Below are 24,303 nucleotides of genomic sequence, written 5' to 3' on the forward strand. Positions count from 1 at the left end.
AGGAAAAACTTTGAATCCTGTCTAAGGTTTAAATTCATGCCAACATGCCTGATGAATGGAAACATTCCATTATCACAAAAGCCAAGATCTCAAAGGTGAGTCTGAAAAAAATCTAAACCAAGCAAAGGAAAACACTATCGGTAATTAAGTAGTATGGAAGGATGGATCAGACTCAGTGCCAAACCTGAGGGTCAGAGAGAATGGTGCTTTTAGTGGCACTACATTTATTCCTAATCTAGTGCCTTAGTTGATCTCTCATCCCCAGCTCAGTACCCTTGAAAAGAGAGCCATAACTGAACAGGAACCAGATCACCTGTGATACAAAAGGCTTTGCAAGGAGTATAAGATATCAACCAATCTATAAACACAGAAGCCAGTGATTCCTAAAGGAAACATGGCTTTATTTAGGATCAACGACAAGGCCTAGGAAAAAATGGGATACATATATAAGCAACTCTAGAAATACTAAAAATAATAGAAGGGACGAAACTGAAAATAACTAAAATTTCCGATTAGTTGAGAATGAACACAAAACAGAAAGATTTGAAATACGTGTACGATTCCCCAAATACACAAAAACTGTCACAGTTTCTGAGTAACAGGTTCCATGCAGTACCATATTGTAGCAACATAAAATGTGTATTAAAACCCAAAAGAAGAACATTAAGAAACTGCGAAACATAACATTTTCTATTCAAATAATTTTCTATTACTAAATGCATTATTCCTCCAAAAGAATAAAATTTACATAGTAAACTGAGAGCTAGATTTTAAGAGTGATGATTTAAGAGTAATTTATAATCACTCCTAACTATGATTATTTTAATCCTCGGCAAAGGTCTTCGGTTAACAGTGAATCAAAAGGAAAAATACTAGAATATAGGTAAAGTGCTAGGAGATGTTAAACCCCAAAGAGTTTCGAGTTTAGAAAGGGCTGTAATGAAATGCAACTTTCTAACATACTTCAGCAAGAGAAGCAAATGAAGCACCTTTTCTTTTGCTGTAAATTTGCCAGAATTAGCTAACCTTGATTTTTTCTTCAAGAAACTTGGGACTACAACTATCTTTGCAGATGGGAGATGTTGTAGCAACTGATCATGTACAAATAAAATTTTGTATTAGGTTTTATTATTTTGAAAAGCAGAATCCTATGTCAGTTCTTTTAACTTTGTTCTGACCCTTGCTCATAGCTATGTGTTTTCAAATTTTTTTTCATATTTAACAATTATGTATTAAGAATAATCAATAACAAATCCAAAAACACCCATTACAAATGTAATGCATTTGATTTTAAGTATTTATATCTAAGATGACTTTTCTTAATTTTTCAGATAGTCCTTGAAGATTTAAACTTATCTATTTATATATATAATGGCATAAATATTATAAGCTGTAACTTTCAAGAGGGTTTTTTCAACTTCTGTTTATTTTACTCATCATAAACTTTGAGATGAAACACACTGCTCTGAGAATAATGTTGTTACTACTAAAAAAAGAAAATTTTATGATTATAAGTAGTCTAAATTAGACTATTTTTAAAAACTGTCATTTACACTTAAACTAAAATTTCATTTCTGTAATATATTACTCAGCATTAATGAGTTTTATGTAATTTAGATTTGTGAAGAACATGCCTTTACCTTACATTTCTAAAATCCTTATCTCTGACCTGTATTTATTTACCCCTCATCCCCATACCCCAACCAACACACATTCACAGACCTTCACACACTCTCACCAGTTGAATTTTGAAGAAGCAGACTTGTTTTGTATTTATGAGGCTTATCTCCGGGTTTTAAGAAATATAAGTCTGGAACGAGTTTGATAGGAACCACAGCATTTTTAAAAGAGTGATGCACCAAAAACATAAAAATCTGGACTGCAAAAAAAATTAAAAGTAGAAGCAACCTGAAAGACAAATATATATATATATATATTTTTGCATATTTGACCACAGAAGACTTTCTGTTATGGACTGGAATGTCTGTGTCATCCTCCCCCCAGGTCACATGTTGAAGCCCTAACCCCTATGCAACAGTATTTCGAAATTAGGCCTATGGGAGGTAATCATGTTAGATGAGGCCACATTAGATTAGGAGAGGGACCTAATGATGGGATTAGTGCCCTTATAAGAAGAGACACCAGAGAGTTTGCTCTCTCTTTTCCTGTGCTTGCACAAATAGGTCATGTGAACTACAGAGCAAGATGGTGGCCCATTTGCAAGCCAGGAAGAGAACCCAGAACCCACCGTGCTGGGATTCTACCGTGACTTCTGGCCTCCAGAGCTGTGTGAAAATAAATTTCTGTTACTCAAGCCACCCAGTTTATGTTATTTTGTAATGGCAGCCCAAGCTAAATAAGATATTTCTACTGTTTTTCAGGAAGTATTTTATGAGAGAAGTGTTCAATTAAACAAACTGAAACATGCTAATGTAAATAAATATTTTCCTTTCATTAATGATGACACATCAATATATCAGATACTTGATTGACATTTGATACTGAATAAATCTGGACAAAAATGTAAGTGATTTCGGCATACTTCAACATATAACAAAACTCTTATTCTTGAATATTAAGTTTTATTTCTATCGCCATTTTGAATCTGACAACATATTAATGGTATATGAAAGTACTTAATATTAGTTCCAAATAATTCATTGTCTAGCACCCCAAGAAAACCTGAGAGGCAAAGGTAAGTGGAATAGATGTCATTTACATCCCAGTTCTACCAGCTATAAAGCCTCCTTTATATTTCAGTTTATTCATCTACTATAGAGGGATAAAACTTATTCTTCCCATTGTTTACCAATACATATTAGCAACAGATACAAAAAAAACTGAAATATATGAATGCAAAATAAAATTTAAATGCAATGACAGTATTCAAAAATTACATAATTAGAGAATACTATTTTTCACTCCCTTATTTTATAAATAAAACAAAAAATGCTAGTTTAAAAAAGGGTAAAGCTCTAATGGTATTCAATAAAATTACTATAAACATAATTTTTTATGACATGAGATTAGTTTTAATATTTCAAAACTACAAAGATTATTTACATGTCTACATTTTAAAATTAAGATGATAAATCTAATTTTGTACCCTTAAGAAAGTCTTATCAAGCAGAAGAGTGATCACACTTACACTGATCTCACTGATTTACTTTCGCGTTTCAAGGTGAGGAAGTGAAACTTTGCTATTGTATACACTTGCTGTTTCCAAAGGCTCCTAGTGCTCATCAGAGAAGCCTTGCTTTCGGAAAGAATGAGTAAGCTCTGCTCCATTTCATCAAAAGATTTGGAATCCACTTCTTCCTCCAGTGGCTGCTGAGTAAATACACTATAATCTATTTGTGAAAAAATAATAGAATTATGGTATAATAAAATTATGGTATAATAATATACCATAATAAAAGTTATGGTATATTCCTTAAAAAGATGAAAGCTGTTCTGATGTAGGTAAATTTTAAAAAGGCACACATCTGGCAGTGACGTAAGGCAAATGGAACTCTCAAATACTTTGGCAACATTATAAAAACCAAACATACACATAGCTTACAACCCAGGAAATTCTCTATTAGGTATAAACCCAACGGAGATACATATGTATGTCCACCAAAACATGTGTACAAGAATATTCTTAGCTAGCACCCTCTCCAAAACAGCCACACTTCCTTTACAGTCCACTCATCACTCAATAACCAGAATGAATATTTTTAAAATGTAAATCACACGTTGCTCCTTTGCTTTAAAACTCCTAATAGCTTCATATTGTGCTAAAAAACAAAGCAAATTATTTTCCAGTTGTTTAGAGATGAAACGTGATCTGGCCCCTTACTCACCCCTCTAACCTCACGGCGCACTACCTTCTCCTCGGCTCACTAAGCTCCAGCCATCGTGGCCTTTTTTCTGTCATCACAGATATTCAACTCATTCCTCATAAACACCTTTGCAGCCGCAGTTCCCTTTCTCTGGAAAGCTCTGCGATAAAATCTTCACCTCAGATTTTTCTTGCCATCCAGGTCTCAGTTTAAATATAATCTCAACAGAGTCCTTGAAGATATAATCTGAGTTATCTGCGTCCCAAGACCACCCTATTATTTTCTTCATAATTTTTATCACTATCGGTAAATATCTCAATTACTTAGTTACCTTTTAATTTCAGCCATTTCTTCTCCAAAATATATATGTCACATGCTTATATAATTATTTGTCTTATTCACCATCTTTCAGGTTCATTGCCTAAAATGTTTTGACAGTTTTGTTTTTACCTGCTTGGTCAATTTCTGCTTCAACTTCTAGCTTTAAGAATACATCTTCCAAAGTTGTCATGGAAACACCATAAGAAATAACACCCAAATTTGAATGAATGTCTAGAGCAGAAAATAAACCTGAAAGAAAAATATGAAAGCAGGATAGTATACTATCATGAATTATTCTAAAATATCCTTTAAAAATATGATATGTCTAAATTTACTCAGCTAGCACAGTGGTTAACAATCTTATAAATTGCTAAGGACCCCAAGGAATATTTGTTTATAGAAAAATATCTATTAGATATTTTTAAATATCTATTAGATATAAATATCTATTAGGTATTGATTTATAAATTAAGAAATATTTTACAGACAGAATGATAGGTAGAGTACATCAAGTTGGCATAAGTACTTCAATCCAGTTGATGATTGATTCCTTTATATTTCTCATAAATAATTAACAAATATTTCCTAATTATGAAACAAATGCTATGGGAACTCTGTACAACATACATACATCAGTAATATCCTTCTGGTTATTAAAAGATCCCTAAACAGATAAATGAGACTGAGTTTAAGTTCCTCATTATAAAGCAGAAAACTAATGCCACAGTTAAAATAACTCAAGGGTTTACCATGTAATCATGTAGTTCATTATGGAATCATGAAACTGAAAAAGAACTATAGAGAATATATATAAACTATTATAGGTATGTGAGTATATGTGTATATATGTATATATACACACATACACATATACATATACGTATACACACACACACACACACAAAACAAATCTTATTCTCAGGAGGCCTACAAACAAATGGAGCAATTTCTTCTTTCTTGACAACAAAGCAAACACAATTATTTACTTAACACATTATTACGGTTTCTTGCATGCTGTTTATAAAAAAAAGAAATATGTTAGCTTCCAGCATTTCTGATTGTCTAAAGCAAAACAAAGCAAAAATAGAATATTAATTGGCCACCTGGGAGCATGTAAACAATACACAGAAAAGTAAACAAAGTAAATCAAGAAAACCTACTCCCATTGCAAGATCCTGATTCAACAGCCAAGAAACTGAAAGTAGGTAATACCTGAAAATTTGTCCATGTCCTTGAAAGGCAAGCTATACACAAGCTGTTGGTCATTCTGTTGTAATAAAGTAGCTCCAGGTATATGTTGTTTAACCAGAGAAGACAGAGATTCTGTGGCACAGTATCTGTCTATGTACATGCTAGAGAAAACCAAAAATCATAATTTTTTATGATTATTCAGTAAACAACCGAAAGTAAATTCTGAATGCTTTAAGTTAAAGTGAGTGCCATAATAATGGGCAAAGCACATGATGGCAAGCCATAAATATAACAACAGCAGATCAAGAACATGATAAAGAATAAAGCCAATAAAGAAAGAATTGATACCTCAGGCGGTAGCCAATCCCCCATTTACTTTTGAGAAACAATGAAGAACCAACACATTTCAACATTCCTTGTGATATGACAGCTTTCCTATCTGCAAACAGAGATTTGCATTTCAATTTTTAAGTTAGTCACAGGATTAATGAGTGGCATTTATATTTTACAGATTACCATATTTTACGTATTAGCTCACTGAATTATCACAATAACCTTATCAGGAAGGTACTAGATTATCATCACCTGTATTTCAGATGAGAACACACCAAAGCAATGAAAAAATATACAGGTTGTCCACTTGTCACATAGCTATAAAATTACAAAGCCAGGAATTATATCCAGGCAGAATAACTCTAGAGTCTACTTTCCTAATATTGCTCCGAATATCTCAGACTTTTCCTGAAAGACTTACTAACACAAGCACTTTCGCCATTTCCTCTATAACCAAAGATAAAAGGTAACAAAAACAAAATGTTCGTTGTTTTTTTTAAACAGATACTACTGAAAAAAATGATACACCTGCTCAATTTATTTAGATTATATTATAAAACAGAAAGTTACTCTAGAATTTCAAACTCTTAGATCTTGTGACAGTTATTAAAAATCATGTGTTGACTTAAACCTGAATTTTTTATACATGTGTCTATGTTGAGAATTGTGCAGAGAACAGTTAACACAGAAGGCCTGAGACTATTATTCTTAGAAGGGTCTGCTTACAAAGATGACCCTTGACAGGTGTCTAGAAACCTAGATTTTAAGAGTGGTCTCACTATTCCTAGAACAGATAAGGGTGGCTCAATGTACTTAAACTGTACAAACAATTTAGATTATGCTTACCATCTGTTTTCTGTCTAGGAGTCTGAAATTTTGGTATATGTTAGGCAGAGGGTGCCTATATGACCAGTGCCCAATGAAAACCCTGGGCGCTGCGTCTCTAATGAGCTTCCCTAGTAGACAACATTTCTCATTGCTGAAGAAATGAAGCACATCCAGTGTGGTTCCACTGGGAGAGGATTCTTGGAAGCTTGCGTCTGGTTTCCTCCAAACTTTGTCCCTTTTCCCTTTGTTTACTTTCTTCTGCACTTGTCAGTTTCACAGTAAAAACTAATACCCATGAGTATGACTATGCTGACTCCTATGAGTTCTCCTAGCAATGAGGGAACCTTGAGGAGTCTAAGGGTCTCCACAATACAAAAATACGTAATTTTAAAATATTTAAAACTTTTTTTGTTAAAAACATCGGCTTCTTTATTCCTTAGGATTCAGCATTTCTTATGTCCATTCTCTCATTTGGCCTGATGACCTATCCTTCAAAATTAAAGTGCAATCTCACCAGCAAGAATATCAGCTTCATCCATGAAATGAGTACTGAACACTGTCACCCGATTAGATTTTCTGTATTTTAGAAGATTCCAAACAATATGACGAGAACAGGGGTCCATTCCAGCTGTTGGTTCATCTAGCAATAATATCTGTGTAAAAAGGGGTAGGAAGCACAGAGAATCCTCAGGAGAATTTAAATATATAAAATGTATGTGAACTGAAAAGCTTCCTCATTTCAAGTTATTATTTGCAATCTGAAATCTATTAGATCTGAGTTTTTCACTATGTGAGCATAGATTTTAAAAACGAACAGTTTGCCATGTGAATACTTTCCTTAGTTTCATTATAAAAGGCTCATGTCTATAATATATAAATGTAATAACCACCATATAAATTAAAAAACCAAAACATTAAGCATATTGCTTTTATCTGCACAATTAAATTTTGTAAATATAACAACTGCTTGTTAGAGAAGTATGTCCTATATTTGTTCAGGGGAACCAATTTGTTTTAAGATTATTTTTCATTTCAAAAACAGCCAGAGTCATCTCCCAGCTGCGGCAGCAAGGGGAAAAATGTCAGGACAGTAGGGACCAGTGGGAGCTCCTAGTTGCAGGTATGTACCCATCAGCTTTCTAGCACTTTGCAAAGCATTGTATCAGCTGGTTCTCTGTTTCTACAGGACAAAGAACAGAGCAAAAGAGATGCGTACAAAATTAAATCAGCAAGACAATGAAAAACTGAATTATTCCTTTGATTTTGTTCTCTCTTGAAGTTTATTATCAACTATTCTATCTTAAAATGTTTATTAAGAGCTATATAGAAAAATATAGAGAATAATAAAACAACACTGTTATAGCCACCACTATAACTTAATACAATGTATTTTTGGACATATTTTCTTGAGATCATTTTTTAATGAAATAAAACAGTGCATGTATAACGAAAGGCTGTCATTCCACTCTTCCTAGAGGTGACTGCTCTCATAAAGATGTTACCTTTCTAACTTCAGTTTTAAAACCTTATTACTATAATTACATCCATAACGACATACAGTGTTTTATGTACTTTCAAGTTTACAAGATGTGTGTACATATATCTTTCTACAACCTGTTTTTTATTCAACATAATTTAAAATTATCTCATCAGTGGCACTATTTGTTTACCTTTGGATTCCCAAGAACAGCAATTCCTAAAGACAGTTTTCTCTTTTGACCACCGCTTAACTTTTTAGCCTGATTATCTTTGATAGCCTGCATGTCTAAATCCAGTAAAACCTTCTGCACCTGTAAAAGCAAAGTGTGAACAATGTCCATTTTTAAACCACACCATTTATATAATCATCAATATTAGTTCTTAAATGTTCCAATATCAACTTTAAAAATGTTTAGTATAGAATTTAATTTTACATATATTCAAACATAATTTTGAAATAAGAGATAAAAAGATTCCTGATGGAAAGATCTGTTTTACTTTTGTGTGACTTCCTCAGCAGGGGGGAAGGGGATCGGTGTGAAGGCTCTGTGTGGTGAGGGGAAAGGGGAAATGTGAAAAGAAAGGAAGAAAAGAAACACCTATATGGACAGACTAGTATCTTTCAGATGGATAGATACAAGGATATTTTTATATGTGTAAAAACTCTGACTCAAACTTCTAATTCTTGTAATGATTATCTGTTTAATGACTCAGAACAGGTTTTATATTCAGATTTTCAAGCATATTTTTATTATAAGAGGTATTACGAAAGGCTATTAATTTACAGAAAATAAACATAAAGATTTCAATATGAATAACATACTTCTTGTATTATATTATTAGCTGGTATTCCTTTGATTGAAGCCAAAATGGATAAGTTTTCTTCCACTGTCAAAACATCAAAGTGAATATCTAACTGTGGACAAATTCCAATCATTTTTCTCGCTTCAAACATTTCGTCTATTTCCGAAACATTGTGTCCATATATAGATGCAAACCCTAAAACCAAAATATATATTTAAATTTATATTCAATATATTAGGTATTAAAAAGTATACATGCTTTAATACATAGTAATAATTCAGTTACTTGTATGTAATAAGACCTGTAAGGTAAGAATTAACATAAATTTGGAAGATACGACCCACCCTCATTGACATATTACTGGTTATTTGCATCCACTTATATTCCAACTTCATTTCCTCTGATTTTCAGGACATATTACATAGTGGAAAGAGCAAGGAACCAGAAGCCTAACTCGTGCATTATTTACACTTATATTTCAGTGACAATTTTCCTTCATTTCCAGGCCTTATGCAATAGTGAAGAGAACAATGCTAAAAGTATTCTCAATTAGCAGTGTGATCTTGAAAAAAATCACTTAATCTGAATTTCAGCTTTTCTCTTACATAAACTGAAAACTAATATATGCTGCTTAACTTAAGAACTGTTACATCAACGTGGCAATGTATGAGAGCTGCAACAAAAATCATACATTCTTATATAAATGTTAAGATATTGATACTACCATCAAAGAGTGACGTAATAATGGATAAACAAAAAAAAATCAAACTAATCCTAAATGTTAAATTATATTTAAAAAGATGTAGATTCAATACTTAGAAATCCAGCCCTTTCTTAAAGTAAAATATTATACTGTCACTCTGTCGGGTTATTGTGGAAATATGAAATTGCCACACTGAATTCTCACCTATAGGGCAATCAATGTAACAATTACATGTTTGAGGTATTGTTCTTAAAATTTTATTTTAGATGACAGTATTGACAAGTATCATTCTTTCTTTTTGAAAATAGAGAAAATAGAAATGTCTACAGGTCTCATTTAATATTCAATTAATTACTGATTTATCCTTTCTTGAAAATGAAAAATAAACACGCATGCAAAATATCTGATAAAACAGGTACAAAATTAGTTCCTCTTTACTTAATTAACATGATTGAGTTATTTATTTTCTATTGAAAAACAAATGTGTGTAATCAAAAATGAGAAAACACCTTTATAGACACAGAACCTGGTCCTAAGTCATTGACGAAAATCAATCAGTACATATTTCAAGGGTAATTATATTGTGATACTTTAGTTAATAACAATAAAACGGGTAAGAGATTTTTTAAGTCAAAAAATTCTCACCATCAGAAGGTGGGCATAGTCCACAAAGAATATTCATCAGTGTACTCTTTCCTGTTCCACTGTGGCCAAGCAGTGCAGTAATCTGACCCTCAAAAATGTCAAATGACAAATCTAGTTCAGGCAAGAAGATTCAAATATAATGTTTATTTTTGTTGTGCCATACAAGATAATTCATAATACTTGAGCAATCTCGAAATAAATCAATAAATTTAAAGACAGATTTAAAGTTATTCACATACTTAAGAACATAGTATTTAGTATTATAACATAATAGTAATTCTTTGTTATAGTCAGTGGTATGAACGATAAGTAATAAATATAAACTTTTGTTTTTGTTACACTAACAGATTTAGAGAGTGCACAAAATTCCCAAAATATTCCACTTTTGGGAATTTCCAAGGGAATTAAAATAGAGAAACAGACAACAGCTTGTTCCCAAGGGTATTTATAAACATGGTAAATGTAGTGGCAAAAAACTAGAAATTAATCCACAGCACGGAAATAGCTAAGTAAATGCTTAAAAGGTTCAATTTAAATAAAAGAAAAATGGAATAAAGAAATATCATTGGATGAGTGTCAGTGATTAAAGGAAGACAAGAGACAAGGATCTGAAAACCCAGCTTCAAATAACCATAGCCCTTGATTTGATGAAGGTGACCTAGGATTTAGTATACTTGCAGCTGCAGGCCAGAAGTAAAAATAAATCCTCTCTGGAAAATTACATTATCCAGAGCATCAAATAATCTCTACAATTATTCACATACAATATATAGCACACAGCCGAAAATAATCAGGCAGAAGAAAGATAAGACCAAGGACCAATAGAAAAGACAGGCTATAAAACAAACCTAGAGGAGATGTTGACGTTGGCACCATATAACAAGATGTAAAGATCATTATGTTCACAAGAGAATGTTGGCAAAGAACTAAAAACTATATAAAAGAACCAAGGGGAAAGACAAAAACTGTAAAAGATGAGTGAAAAAGATTTCAAGAGACAGTTTATCAGTAGATTAGACAGGACTATAGAAAAATTAGTGAAGAACAAGGGAAGTCACACAAAAATACCTAGACTAGCGCACAAATGTATAAAAATTCAGGAAAAAGAATGAAAGACAAATGGGATAAAATGAAAAGTCATAGCATGTAATAAACCTAGAGGGAGAGAAAAGAGGATATGGGACAGAAGCAATACTGAAAAAAATGGCTGAGTATTTTCTAAAGCAGAAGATAGACATCAAGATATAGATTCAAGAAGTACTATACAACCAAAGATTTCAAGAGAATGCAAATGCAAACAAACCAATCAGCAAGCCATATTTCAGTAAAACTGCTGAAAATCAAAATAAACAGAAAGATCTTAGATGACCAGCATTAGTTATTGATCTTGGGTAAATACAAATTATAACCATCTTAACATTTAATCATAGCCTACCAGAACAGCTAAAGTTAAAAGAACTGAAAATATCAAAGGTTGGTGAGGATGTGGAGCAACTGGAACTGTCATACGTTACTGGTCACAGTGAAAAAGGGCAGCAACTTCGGAAAACTGTTTAGTTACTTAGACATAATACTGAGTGAAAGATGCCAGACATTAAAGAGAACATTCTATCTGACTCCACTGATAGAAAATTCAAGAATAGGAAAAACTAATTCACAGTGATTGAGCTCAGAATAGTGACTATATCTAGGGGAGGATGGTACTGATTGCAAAGGGCCGTAAGAAAACTTTTAGAGTGCTAGAAATGTTCTCTCTCTCTACCTGTGCAGTGGTTATATGGCTGCATACATCTGTAAAAGATTTGAGCTGTACCTTTAAGACCTGTGTATTCTAAAACTTCAAGTTATAATGCAAGCAAATTAAAAAGTTAAAAATGTTCAACCAAATAGGCAAGAGGTAAAGAAAAAAACCTAGGATAGGTGAGACAAACAGTAACAAAGTAATAAGATGGAGGATTAAAATTCAAGTATAGAAATCATCTCATTAAATGCAAATAGAATAAATATTCCAATTAGAAGAAAAATATTTTCAGATCAGATTTTGAAACTACAATAACTATACAGATGTACTAAAGAAACCTTCGAAAAAAGACTGAAAGTAAAAGGGTGGGAAAACTTGTATCACGTACTCACTGGCCTAAAGGAAGCTATAACTATATATCTAATTGCATGGTCTGAAAAATATGTAAAGGAAAACAATGACAGAAGTACAAAGAAAACAGACAAATTCACAATCATAATATCTAACTAGACAAATTCGTATTTGAAGATTCTCATTTTTCTCTCTCTCAATAAATGACAGAAGCACAACGACAAAAATAAATTTCAAAAACAAAATTAAACAATGTGACCTGATATGAAACACAATATACAACAACTGCAGAATATGTTTCGTATTCACAGATCATGTACAAAAATTAACCATATGCTGGGCCATCAAATCTCAATAAATTTTAAAAAGCTAAAATGAATCATAAAACTATGTTCTCTGACTACAGAGGAATTAAGTTACAGATCCAAAACAAAAAGATAAATTACCATATAGTTAAAAATCAAAATAATTCACACAAAGAAAAAAATCATAGTTAAAATTAGAAATATTTCAAACCGAATAACAAAAACCTGTCACAACTTGTATGCTGCAGCTAAAGCCATGCTTAGATGAAAATTCATATATTTAAAATGCATCATTATAAAATGACTTATGCATCTATCTCAAGAATTTAGGGGGAAAATATTTAAATGTAGAAGTAGAAACAAGAAAACAATAGAAAAAATTCAAAAAATAGAAAACAAATACATAATAGGGACGGTCAGCAAAGCTAAAGTTGGTTCTTTAAAGTTTTTTTTTTTTTAACTGATAAACTCCCGCTAAGAAAAGAAAAAAGTACAAATAACAAACATCAGAAATAAAAATGGGAAGATCACTACAGATCCTACAGACCTTAATATGAAAATACTTTAAACAAGTTTTTGGCAAAAAAAAATTGAAAATAATAAAATGTAATTTATTTAGAAAAGTCAATATGTTAAGCAAATGGTTCTCGAGTGGGATTGATTATTTCTCCTCCACGCCCTATCCACGTATGGGGACATTTGACAAGGCCTGAAGTCAGTGTTGGCTGTCACAACGGGGGAAGAGGGAGGCTGCTATGAGTATAATAGGTAGGGATGTGCTTGTGATGGTTAATTTTACGTGCCAATATAGCTAGAGCTGACACACTGTTGTTTGGTCAAACACTAGAGTAAATGTTGCTGTGAAATATTTTGTAGATGTGATTAACATCTACAATCAGCTAATTTTAAGTAAAAGAGATTACTTACAATAATACTTGTGAACCTCATCCAATCAGTTGAAGGCTGGAAGAGCCAAAACTGAGGTTTCCCGAAAAAGGAATTCTGCCTCAATATTGTTGCAGATTTCCTCTAAAATCTGCCCAAATCTCCAGACTGCCTGACAGCCCTATGAATTTTGAATTCAAGACTGCAATTTCAACTCTTAGCTGAGTTTCCAGGCTGCCAGCCTTCCCTGCAGAATTCAGGCCCTCCAGGTACCACGATCGTGTGAACTAATTCCTTCAAAATAATCCCTCTTCCCTCCTGCCCTCTCCCTCTATGTATGTGCATATACATGTACAAACATATACAGTCTATTGGTTCCGAAGAACCCTGACTGACAGACACACTGCTATAGATTCTGCAATTCTCAGGACAGCCCCCCACAAAAAAGAATGATCACTCCCAAATGTCAGTAGTGCTGAGGTTGAGAAACTCTGTTAGGCCAAAAGAAAAAAAGTAACTAATATGTATACACATGCATAATAATAAAATAAAAAAGGATGTAGATTTGTTCAAATAGTTGAATATTTTTCACTTTAATAGATATTACTTTTTACTTTCGCTGGTTTTATCATGACTACTTATCACATAAATAAATAAAAGTATCCCTAAAGAAAAAAAGAAAAAATTGTGGTGAAGAAGTTTAAATTCTCCACGAAGTATGCAAATTGTTTTTCTATTTGTACTTTAACACTATGTAATGAATACCAGGAGAGCTACTTACTTCTCAAAGCTTCTACGTTTTCACCTTTCTTTCTGTATGTCTTCTGAATACCACTGATTCTGAAAAACACCATTTTTTACTTTAAGAATTTAAAGCAATTTATAAATGTGTGTTTCCATGTGTAATATTATCAAAAGTGTCATATTTCATAGGAATAATAAGTATCTTCCTTAAAGACAACCACAGATTATAGAAGTATTTTTTAAAAAGTACAAGAGAAAAATATAGTATTCCTCCCCATTTTAAATGTCATTCATTCATTTTTTATGAGCAGCCTACTTCTAATAACAAAGTGAGGCATGTGACTCAAGCAATGTATAGATTACTTTTCATCTTTGATATTTTTCTGTTTGCAATTAATACTTGTTATACTAGTTAAGGGAGATTAAAAACAAAATACTATTTCACATCAGCACACATTTCAAACTGTCCATAAATGCGAGGATATTTTCTCATTCTGCTTTAAATGTTTTACATAATTTTTTAAACAGGTAATGGTTTGAATAACCACTTTGAATTTTACCGTTGAGAAGGTAGACCACCAGCCCACAGATTACCTGACTCTTCCTAGTTTTTATACATTTTTCTTAAATTTAAAAAACAAATTATACTTCATATTTTCTTTCACTTTTTTCTCTTTCTCATCACTTTTTAATTTGGTTTTGACTGATCTAGCAAGGCATAGTGATTAATTTCTTAGAAAATTAAACTGATATTCTAATTACATGTCACAATACCTATAGCTCTATAAAATTAATGAAGGATAGTTTAATGTGTTATATAACGTAGACAATGTATCCTGAATAAAATTATAAAGTTAACATTTATTATTTTAATCTACACAATGGAGAAAGTTTAAAACAACTTGCCTGTGTAAACATTAGATTTTATCAGAAATGATTCAATGAAACATAAAATTTCAAACCTAGCAGCAACCTTATTCTAAATAGTTGTGAAGAAAATAAAAAAGTAGCCCTTAATACTGTGTTTAAAAAGTGTGGAAATGTGTACCAAATCTCCAAAGATATCATACTCACATACATCATTTAAAAGGCAGGATTTAAATGTGGCATAGTCCATCAGTAGTTCTTATACCTAAATTGCCAAAGATTAAATCATACCTTATGGCTTCTTTTCCTACAAATTCTGAAGAAACAGGCTCAACAATTTCACTAAAACCTATATTCCCATTTAGATTGCCCTCTGATAACTCCTTATAATTTCTTTTGTTCTTGGACCAATATGATGGCTTCAGAAAATATAAAGATGACCTCCGTAAGCCAAATTCCCCTGAAAAATTAAAAACAAAAAAATTAGTTGCCATAACAAATTATTTCTGAAAATGAGTTTTTAAATAATAAAGGCAGTATGAGAAACATATAACAACCTAGATGGAAAGCTTAGACATAAAATTCTAAATGAATATTGTATAATATAAAAAATAAGTTTTATTGACAAATAACTCAGTCCATAAATAGTTTCAGAGTTGCTGAGAGCGCACAGGAATGTGAAGGTGAGTAAAGTACGTTTTCTGCCCTAAAGGAACTTACATATTTATGACTACACACATATACCAAGTGGCTAAAACACAACACAGAACATGAGGCATGTCATGCTTAATACTAATAAGAGTTCAGAAAAGTTTCTATGTGGATGGTGAGATATCCTGAAGGCAAGAATGAATACCGTGTTAGTCTTTGAAAACAGGCAGTAGTTAGAAAAATGAAAATAGTTTATAGAAAAGACTTTTTAGAATTAGGATAGTAACACAGAAACAGAACAGATGTAGGAGACTTAGATATGGTAGACAGCAATCTTGCCCAGATAACATGTATCCATTTTCCCTTCGTCCTCTGGAAAAAAAAGACACTCCTCATTTTTTTAATATCCACTCCTCTCCTAGATGGCTACATGTTTCAAGGGATCTGATCCCAATTTCATAGATTCTAATTGATCTAAGTAGTCCCTGGGATGCGTGGGTGACAGTATTGCTTCAGCTATAAGCAAATAACCAAGCAAACAGAAGCAAAGGGCTTAGTTCAGGAAAACATCCCCCTTTCCTCTAACTGGACATGAACAAAGATGCATAATAACACCCTGTAGCCATGAGAAGAGCAAATCCGCCAGACTCTGAGGTAACAGATGGCAAAAGCATAGAGAAAGTGGGTCCCTGATGATCCAGTTGAGCACGTCGACCAACTCGAAACCCATCCTATCTCTGGACTTCCTTTTAAGTAAAACAGTTGATTTCCTTCTTGTTTAAGCCAATTAGAAAGATTTTCTGTTATGAGTAGCTAAAAACAATGTACCTCCTATGCTTAAAATATGTTAAATAGGTAGAGAACTGTACAAATGAATATTAAATACAGTAAAGAAGAGAGAATAAGGAGAGATTAAATATGTAAAAGTACTATGAAGGATGTTATGATGAATTTCTATATAATTTGTCAGGATATGCCCACCAGTTGAGCAGGTGATTAACTTGATTAAAGGGAATGGACAGACTTGAGGTAGGTAATTAATTAGATGACAGGTATTGCAATGGTCTAGGCTAATGCTGCCCAACACAACTTTCTGCAATGATGGGAATGTCCTATATCTGTACTGTAGCATATGGTACCTAACAGCCATACGTAGCAACTGAACACCTGGAATGTGGTTTGTACTGAGGAAACGACTTGTTAACTGAAAGTGTAATTCTAATTAATTTAAATTTTAAAAGCCGTACGTGTCTAGTGGTTGCCATGTAAAACAGCGCAGGTAAAGAACACAAACAAAAGTAATGAGGAACTCAAGGAGAAAAGTAAAGTGAGTACTGGATATTTAACATTTTAAATCTACAGAAAGTTGCTATAGATGCGGGATAGGAGATAAGGGAATGGTAGCAGATACGATATTGCTTCATAGTTTCGGAACTTAAAGGGTTAAATCATGGAAAGCTTTAGCTGAAAACAACTAATATAGGGAAAGACCCAGTTGAGAAGTTCAGTTAGGGCTGTAAGCCTTTCGAAACAAACTACTCTCTTTTTACACAGCCTCCCTGTGTTCGCTAGTTAAGACAAAAGGTACAAAACATACTTATTTACAATTAAATTAAAAGCTTTTAATAATATGACTTGGTTATTCCAGTTAGAAAAAAAATAAATAAAATTAACTTGACTCTATGTGGACAAAAAAACTAAAAATCTTTAAAGTAAATCCAGTGACTACCTGCATACCTGGAATGACTTGATCAAGATAAACAGCCAAGAGGACATAGAATATACTATTTAGTGCTAGCATGATAATAGTAATAATCAGAGGATATGGGCCTTCGGTCAAATTAGAAAATAAAGCACCTTCATTAAAATCTTCCAAATGCATGACCTGAAAAACAGAAACACCAACTGTATTATACAAAAATGATAAAAATCAGAAAAAGCTAACATCATTTATTCATTATATCGAAAATGACCATAACCAAACTGGGCCTTTTAAACAGATTTAGATGGTCTACCAAATAATATGAATTTATAAGAAAAACAGTAAGAACTTTACCAATCTATAAGTTTATCACGACAACCCTTTCCAATCATATTTTTAATGTTGTGCTTCTAAAACTAGTATACATCCACTCCTGGGGCATTCAATTCTAATGCTATGCCTAGCAAATGAAATCCAGAATGATGTTAACACTAACTAGTGCAAACTAATGCAAATAAAAGGGTTATGGTGCATAAAGAAGTCAAACAAATGAAGCATCGGAAGATAAAATTATGGTCAGCGTCTTTCCAATATTGCAAAGGAAGAAGGTACTATAATTAACACAATGACTAACATAAACGATTCACAGTAGATTTACGTGATAGTGCAAAAAGAAATGTACTAGAGGTTGACATCTCATTTATGTCCCAGATCGGCCACTAAGTGAGTAAACTTTAATTACACCATTTTGGATTTCAGTCTCCTCGTCGAAAAAATAAGATGAATTAAGTGACAATGAAAGTCCCTTCCACTCACAAGAAAAATCGATAATTCTATCTTCCTAAGTGAATGGAAATCAGTGGACTCCCAAAATGTGAAATGACAGCTCTCAGGTCTCAAGTAATTAAAATTCATTTAACTCAATATTTACAAACAATCTATCTTAAGTCTCATGAATCAGAATATACTATCCAGCCAACAAGAATCATCTCATATTACGTAACTACGTTTTTTCTTTACACATTAAGCAAATGTATGTTGTTACATAAAGCAGTTTTTTACAAGAATTTTTCCCTTAGAACCTGATAGCCCCTGTAAAGAGTAATAAAAATCAAATTCATAAATCTAAATATTATTGAAGTTGAATGACAGTTGCATAAATCCCAGACCAACAAAATTCACCAAGTCTACTTATTTCTCTACTACAGTCACAAAAAATTTGTTCTGCTTCACACATAATTTCCTCACAGGCACAAAATTGAGATAAATTTACAATAAGTCACAATGTAACCAGGCAATCGACATTACCTGATGCTTAAGTCAATGATTTCTAACAAATCGAGTTACCGCAGTGAAATGGACTGCTAAGGTATACTAAAGTGGGAAGTGGAAAACGTATAAACAGATAAGATAAATGAAAAACTTGAAAATGCAGAAAATATAAATGAAACCAACATAAAATGTATGCCAGTGTTCAAATATCATTTTTTTCTCATTTTGAAATTTATTTATACATTTTAATTTTTTGCAAATTATAGGGAGTATTCATGGTAATATAACATGTTACACAGACTAGAGACAAAAAATATATTTAATGAAAGAGAAATAAATATATAACCTACCTGTGCAATACCAATCAAAAAAGTACATTGACAGAAGGGACTTAAAAGCCACACTAATGATTTGGGAAAACTTTCCAGAAGGACTATCAAAAGGCCAATAAATCCAAAGGCCACAGTAACTAAAAATTCTACTATTCCCACATGTTTTGACTTTTTAAATAGAGGTGTCAGCATTAAAGCAAAAAATACCTACAAAATAAAAATATTAAGGTTAAGGTTCACATAGTCAAAATTATGAAAATAAAATTGTGAAAAATTATGAAAACAAAATTGTGAAAAGTTATGGAAACAAAATTAAATTTTGCCTGTTAAAGAACTAAGTTATTTCCATTGGAAAATATATTTATTAAAATACAATTAATTTCTAAATGTCATATTTTATTTTCATAGAAACAGTATATACATTTTAAAACATACACTGACAAATATTAAAAACTGCATATTATCTATGTAATAGGCAAACACGATCACCTCTGCACTACGAAAACCATAAACAGCTATGCGTTTCTGCAGTTAGACGTGTACGTAGTTGAACAATAAATAAAGAAGCTTTTACATACAGAACCATTAAAGTTCATGTGTTAATAAGAAATAAATCCAGTCAAAAACCAGGCAATTATACAAAGAAGTATATGAGTTATCTGTAAATTACGTTAAAGAGCAGGGGCGATGGTCAAAATATTTAACAACTGGTATAGCAGCGGCACATAAACCAATTAGAACAGAAACTGAAACCACTTAAAACAAAAGCTGGTCACTAAAAACCAGCATTCAGCCAATTTACCAAAGAGTTGTACTTACAAAGAAATATTTTTACACATCATCATCCTGAAATGTAAATTAACTTGAAACAGTCAGGATTTCAAGAAAACAAAGGAACAAAAAGTCTAGTACTGCACAATCTTAAATATACACGATTATATGAAGATAGTAAAAGATAGACTCAGAGGAATTATATGTGAAATACATCATATGAAAACAAGTTAAATTTAAATCTGAGACTATTTTGTACCTTTCCTAAAAATATGGAAGTGCAATGATACTATATGTAAGTCATTCGATATCAATAACCTAACAATGATCTGTTCTTCCTGGGAAATTGACTATAAGTAAACCAAAGAATAAGACTTTGCTATATTAATCAAATATTTTTACAGTTCTTCATTCTCATCTTAAATTAAAATACTTACGGATGATAAACCATACAGGAAAAAAAGTAGAAATATCACTATGCAACTACTTCGAGGAAATAATGAAGAAGCTGTTGCAATGACTGCCATGAGAAGAGACATAAGAAAAATCAAACTGGTATACAGAAGAACCCAGGAAAGCCTAAAAGGAGAATGCAAGTACATTTATAATTAAATGCATAGGCTTTCACAGTTAAAAAAAAAATCATTTTAAACAAAACTTCAGATTTATTTCAGCCATTTTATTCTCAAAATTAGGTCAATCTATTCATTTCTGTGTATGTTCATATATTGAAAATGCGTGTTCTTATAAGTAATTAAAAATATAGTATTGGTTAAGTTATAGGTAAAGTATACTCTGAAATAGAGATAAAATGTAATTATCTTTCCGAGAGTCAAAAAAAACTATAAATAGCAATTCGTGATTGATTTAAATCTAATATTTTCAAAAGTTTAATAATACATAACACTTCTGATTTTCCTAAAATACAAAAGACCTTAATGACAATTTTCTCTATGGCATGTGCTACAATTAAACCCCTGATGGCTTATGGTACTTTAAACAATAAAGGCTACCTCACTTATCAACAACATAATTACAACATGTTTACACATATGAGATCAAAAGATCAACAATGGATTCCCTATATCTACTCAAAATTTCCCCTCAAATCAGGTCATTGAAATTGCTACAGTATTTAGTTTCATTTTATCTTCATTTTTCAAGTTAGTAGATCATGCTTTAATACATACTATCATAAAATCACTAAAATAGGGCTAAAGGATACCTAAGTTACCAAAATTGAATTCATTTTACAGAGGCAAAACAGGCACTTTGAGCTACTGTTTCCTCACGAAATACTTTAAGAACCCAGATCATTTAAATATTAATCACTACTAAAATGACAGAAGAAAAAAAAGGCGCAAAGAAAACATGTTATACACAATGATCCCCCTTAGATAAAGTATTATAATTAATTGTTGTATTGGACTAATTTAACTTTGGGTGAACACGCTAAGCAATATACATATGACGCATTATTGAACTGTACACATGAAACTTACATAATTTTATTAACCAATGTTACCCTAATAAATTTAAATATATATAATTATTTTAAAAAATCATAGAATGGGACTATAATACCAACTCACATGCTTATTTACTTTTCTCCCTAAGTGTATTAACTTTTCTCCCAAAATGAAGTCAAAATACATTTTCTTACAACATAGTGGGAAAATTAAGAAAAAGACATTTAAGAGTTACTTAGAAAAATATACACCTCTATAAAATTATCACTGTACAAAAATGCTGATAGGTTAAAGGTCACTTGTGAAAACATTTGTTTTCATTTGTTTCTCTATGAATTATTTGTATATTTTCATCTTAATTCACGTAAATAATTTTTTTCTAGGAAAAAAATCTCATATACTACATACACAAACTTCTATCATTTTTAACTAAATTTTTAATAACATGTATATGCTATGACACTGGAGGACTATAATAGGCAATTATTTTCTAACTTTCCAAGATCTCATATATTCTATACACTAAAAATATATACTGAACTACATGGAGCACACTTTGATTCAAACAAAATGTGGAATAAAATTTAAACATGTCCACATGCTTTCTGAATCCACTTGCTGAAGCTTGTTTACTAGTCTCAAATTCCAAGACAATCACTTTAAGAAAATAGTAGCTCTATTACCAAGTCAAGTGAATAACAAAATTACAATTCTGAAGATTTGTATATTTAATATAATTATTAATCATACTGAATGATGAATTTATAACTTACCAAAAGGCAGTGTCGTGAAGTCCCATTATCTTTAAAAACTCTTTTAACTTTTTCTCTTTTTCTGCCACAATATGAATTGCCAAAAAGTATCCAAAGGGTGAAAATGCTATAACCAAGTATATTAAAATTACTCCTCGGGGAAAGGTATCAATTTCTACAACAGCAGTTTCTCCCATAATAACAGCTTTAGTGGACTCCAGCTCCTTCCACAGAGAAATATTGGTCTTCAACTATAATTAAAAAATGTAAATACATTCAATTAATTTAGTGCTGATCACGGCCCCTAATAAAGTGTGACAAAAGTTTAATCAATGACCTGGTATGAATACATTGCTCAAGAATCTACACATCTGCAATAAAATGACTGACCCCAATATCCTATTGCTTTTATTCATTCTGGAAGCAAGACCATAAAGTTTAAAATATGAAGTTGAGAAGTATATACTTGACAAAATAAAATGAAATTGCACAGCTAGTATCTTAAGCAGACAAAATATGTATTTATAAAATTGAGGAATTACGGAATGATTATTAGTATCATGAAAGAATGACTTTAAAAATATTCTTTTAAATAGTATAATTAAGTAAATAGTATATCCTTCTATTGTTTTAAAACTTATATACACAGCACATATAGATAGAATAATAAAACTACGACATGTGTCACTTCTATCGAACATTCAATTAAACGTCTGAAATGAGATCCGCTCTGTCTATTCATCCAGTCACTGGTCTGGGTTGCAGATGGCTAAGGTCTTAAGCTGAAACACAAACAAGTACTAAAACACAATCAATGTGATATATCCGATATTTCACTGTCTTTACCTTGAACTTCTGTATTACTGCATTTACATAATACTATATACTCATAATATGTTTATACCATATTGTAAGAGTTTGTAAGACAATTCTAGAGGAAGGAGGTAGACAGAGTAAAGGGGGTCAAAAAAAAAAGACAATTCTACATAAATCATCTCATTTAGTTCTTAAAACAATGCTGTCAAGTAAAGCATTATTACTGTAGTTATTTTACTATGTAGTAGTCTAAAACTAACAGAGATAGGTCTTCTGTTCAAGGTCTCATATTCGTTTCTACGAAAATTTGAAACACTGGATCGGGTCTGAGCACGTCTTTAGAATGTAGCTTTAACAGTTACACACAATCCTAGATGTATTATAGTATTAAAACGTAGGCTTGGGAGCCAAAAAAAACATTGTTTGAACCAGTTTTGCTAGTAATTAACTGAGTTTTGGAAAGTTAATTAACTTTGTGATTCAGTTTCACACATAAAATGGACATAATAACAGCACCAATCTCATAGGATTGTTAAAGATTAAACGGGTCAATATTAGTGCATAACTTAGAAACAGTGTTTGGCAAATAAGTGATAAATGTTGAAAAATCTACTGCTAAGATTAAGATAATAAAGATATGACTTCTTCTTTTTCTTAAAAGAGCTGTAAAAAGTTTTGTATTTTGTACATCTGACAACAGTCAAACCAAATCCTATTGTACGGACTTAGGGCATACTTGTTAAAATACTGTTTGTTCTTATGTTCTCTCCTTTACCATATTTACCTGTATAATGGCAGCATCTATGGATGCTTGTAAAACTGTGAACCCAGAGGACCAGAACTGAGCAGCTTCACACGATTTTGAACAGTCAGCTATGGGGAAAAGTGAGACATAAGATTTTTCATGACTTACAAGTGCCTTCCTTTAAAGATAACATATGGAGGGTTACCAAAGTAATAAGATTAATCGATCTCTCCAGGACCAAAGAAAATAAGCAATTGTCCTGTAAAGATAAACAATACTTATCACATTCTTATATGTTTATTTGAAATTTTTGAAATAAAATGTTACGTGTTAGGATAACTAAATAATAAATGAATACAAACGGAATAAAAAAAAAATTATAAAGTTATCTAAAATAAGTCACTTTTCTATTTTAAGGGAAGTCATTCTACAATGACTTATCAGCTTGCAGGTGCAAGGACAAGTCCTGTTTAAGAGAACAGGAAAAAAAATTTTTGTGAGGGCTTTTTGAAATCGAGTCACATATTCGGTACTTAGCATAATTATTTTGACATTGCTCAACAAATGTTCGTGGTTGATAATATGTTTTTATAGGTTTAAGGATTGAAGGCTGTTTTCCATGTTTCAAACATAAAACTAATAAAGTTTGCTGGTGGAAAATCTCGAGGTTTTAAAGACATGTAATACATGTGAAAACGATTACATAGAGAAAAAAGATTTAGAAAGTCATACAATTCAAGACACATTTTCATTTTGTTGCTGTGATTTATAT

The 24,303-nt window shown here is 31.8% G+C and overlaps 1 protein-coding gene across 4 annotated transcripts in view; it reads right to left on the reverse strand.

The window, feature by feature from the left end:
* The window catches only part of ABCA5 (ATP binding cassette subfamily A member 5), a 54,049-nt gene that overhangs the window by 20,722 nt on the left and 9,024 nt on the right, over positions 1 to 24,303 (reverse strand). For all 4 annotated transcript variants that reach the window (XM_016143642.2, XM_016143640.2, XM_036223537.1 and 1 more), the window contains 16 exons: positions 23,571 to 23,659; positions 21,992 to 22,221; positions 20,187 to 20,328; positions 18,997 to 19,185; positions 17,410 to 17,557; positions 15,313 to 15,481; positions 14,192 to 14,250; positions 10,129 to 10,239; positions 8,800 to 8,975; positions 8,168 to 8,287; positions 7,012 to 7,150; positions 5,685 to 5,775; positions 5,358 to 5,497; positions 4,275 to 4,394; positions 3,149 to 3,350; positions 1,739 to 1,908 (listed from right to left, as the gene is read on the reverse strand). In XM_016143642.2, the coding sequence (XP_015999128.2) occupies positions 1,739 to 1,908; positions 3,149 to 3,350; positions 4,275 to 4,394; positions 5,358 to 5,497; positions 5,685 to 5,775; positions 7,012 to 7,150; positions 8,168 to 8,287; positions 8,800 to 8,975; positions 10,129 to 10,239; positions 14,192 to 14,250; positions 15,313 to 15,481; positions 17,410 to 17,557; positions 18,997 to 19,185; positions 20,187 to 20,328; positions 21,992 to 22,221; positions 23,571 to 23,659 (2,295 nt within the window). The remainder of the gene's footprint in view (positions 1 to 1,738; positions 1,909 to 3,148; positions 3,351 to 4,274; positions 4,395 to 5,357; positions 5,498 to 5,684; positions 5,776 to 7,011; positions 7,151 to 8,167; positions 8,288 to 8,799; positions 8,976 to 10,128; positions 10,240 to 14,191; positions 14,251 to 15,312; positions 15,482 to 17,409; positions 17,558 to 18,996; positions 19,186 to 20,186; positions 20,329 to 21,991; positions 22,222 to 23,570; positions 23,660 to 24,303) is intronic.

This window comes from Rousettus aegyptiacus, unplaced genomic scaffold (genome assembly GCF_014176215.1).
Source record: "Rousettus aegyptiacus isolate mRouAeg1 unplaced genomic scaffold, mRouAeg1.p scaffold_m13_p_6, whole genome shotgun sequence".
NCBI lineage: Eukaryota > Metazoa > Chordata > Mammalia > Chiroptera > Pteropodidae > Rousettus > Rousettus aegyptiacus.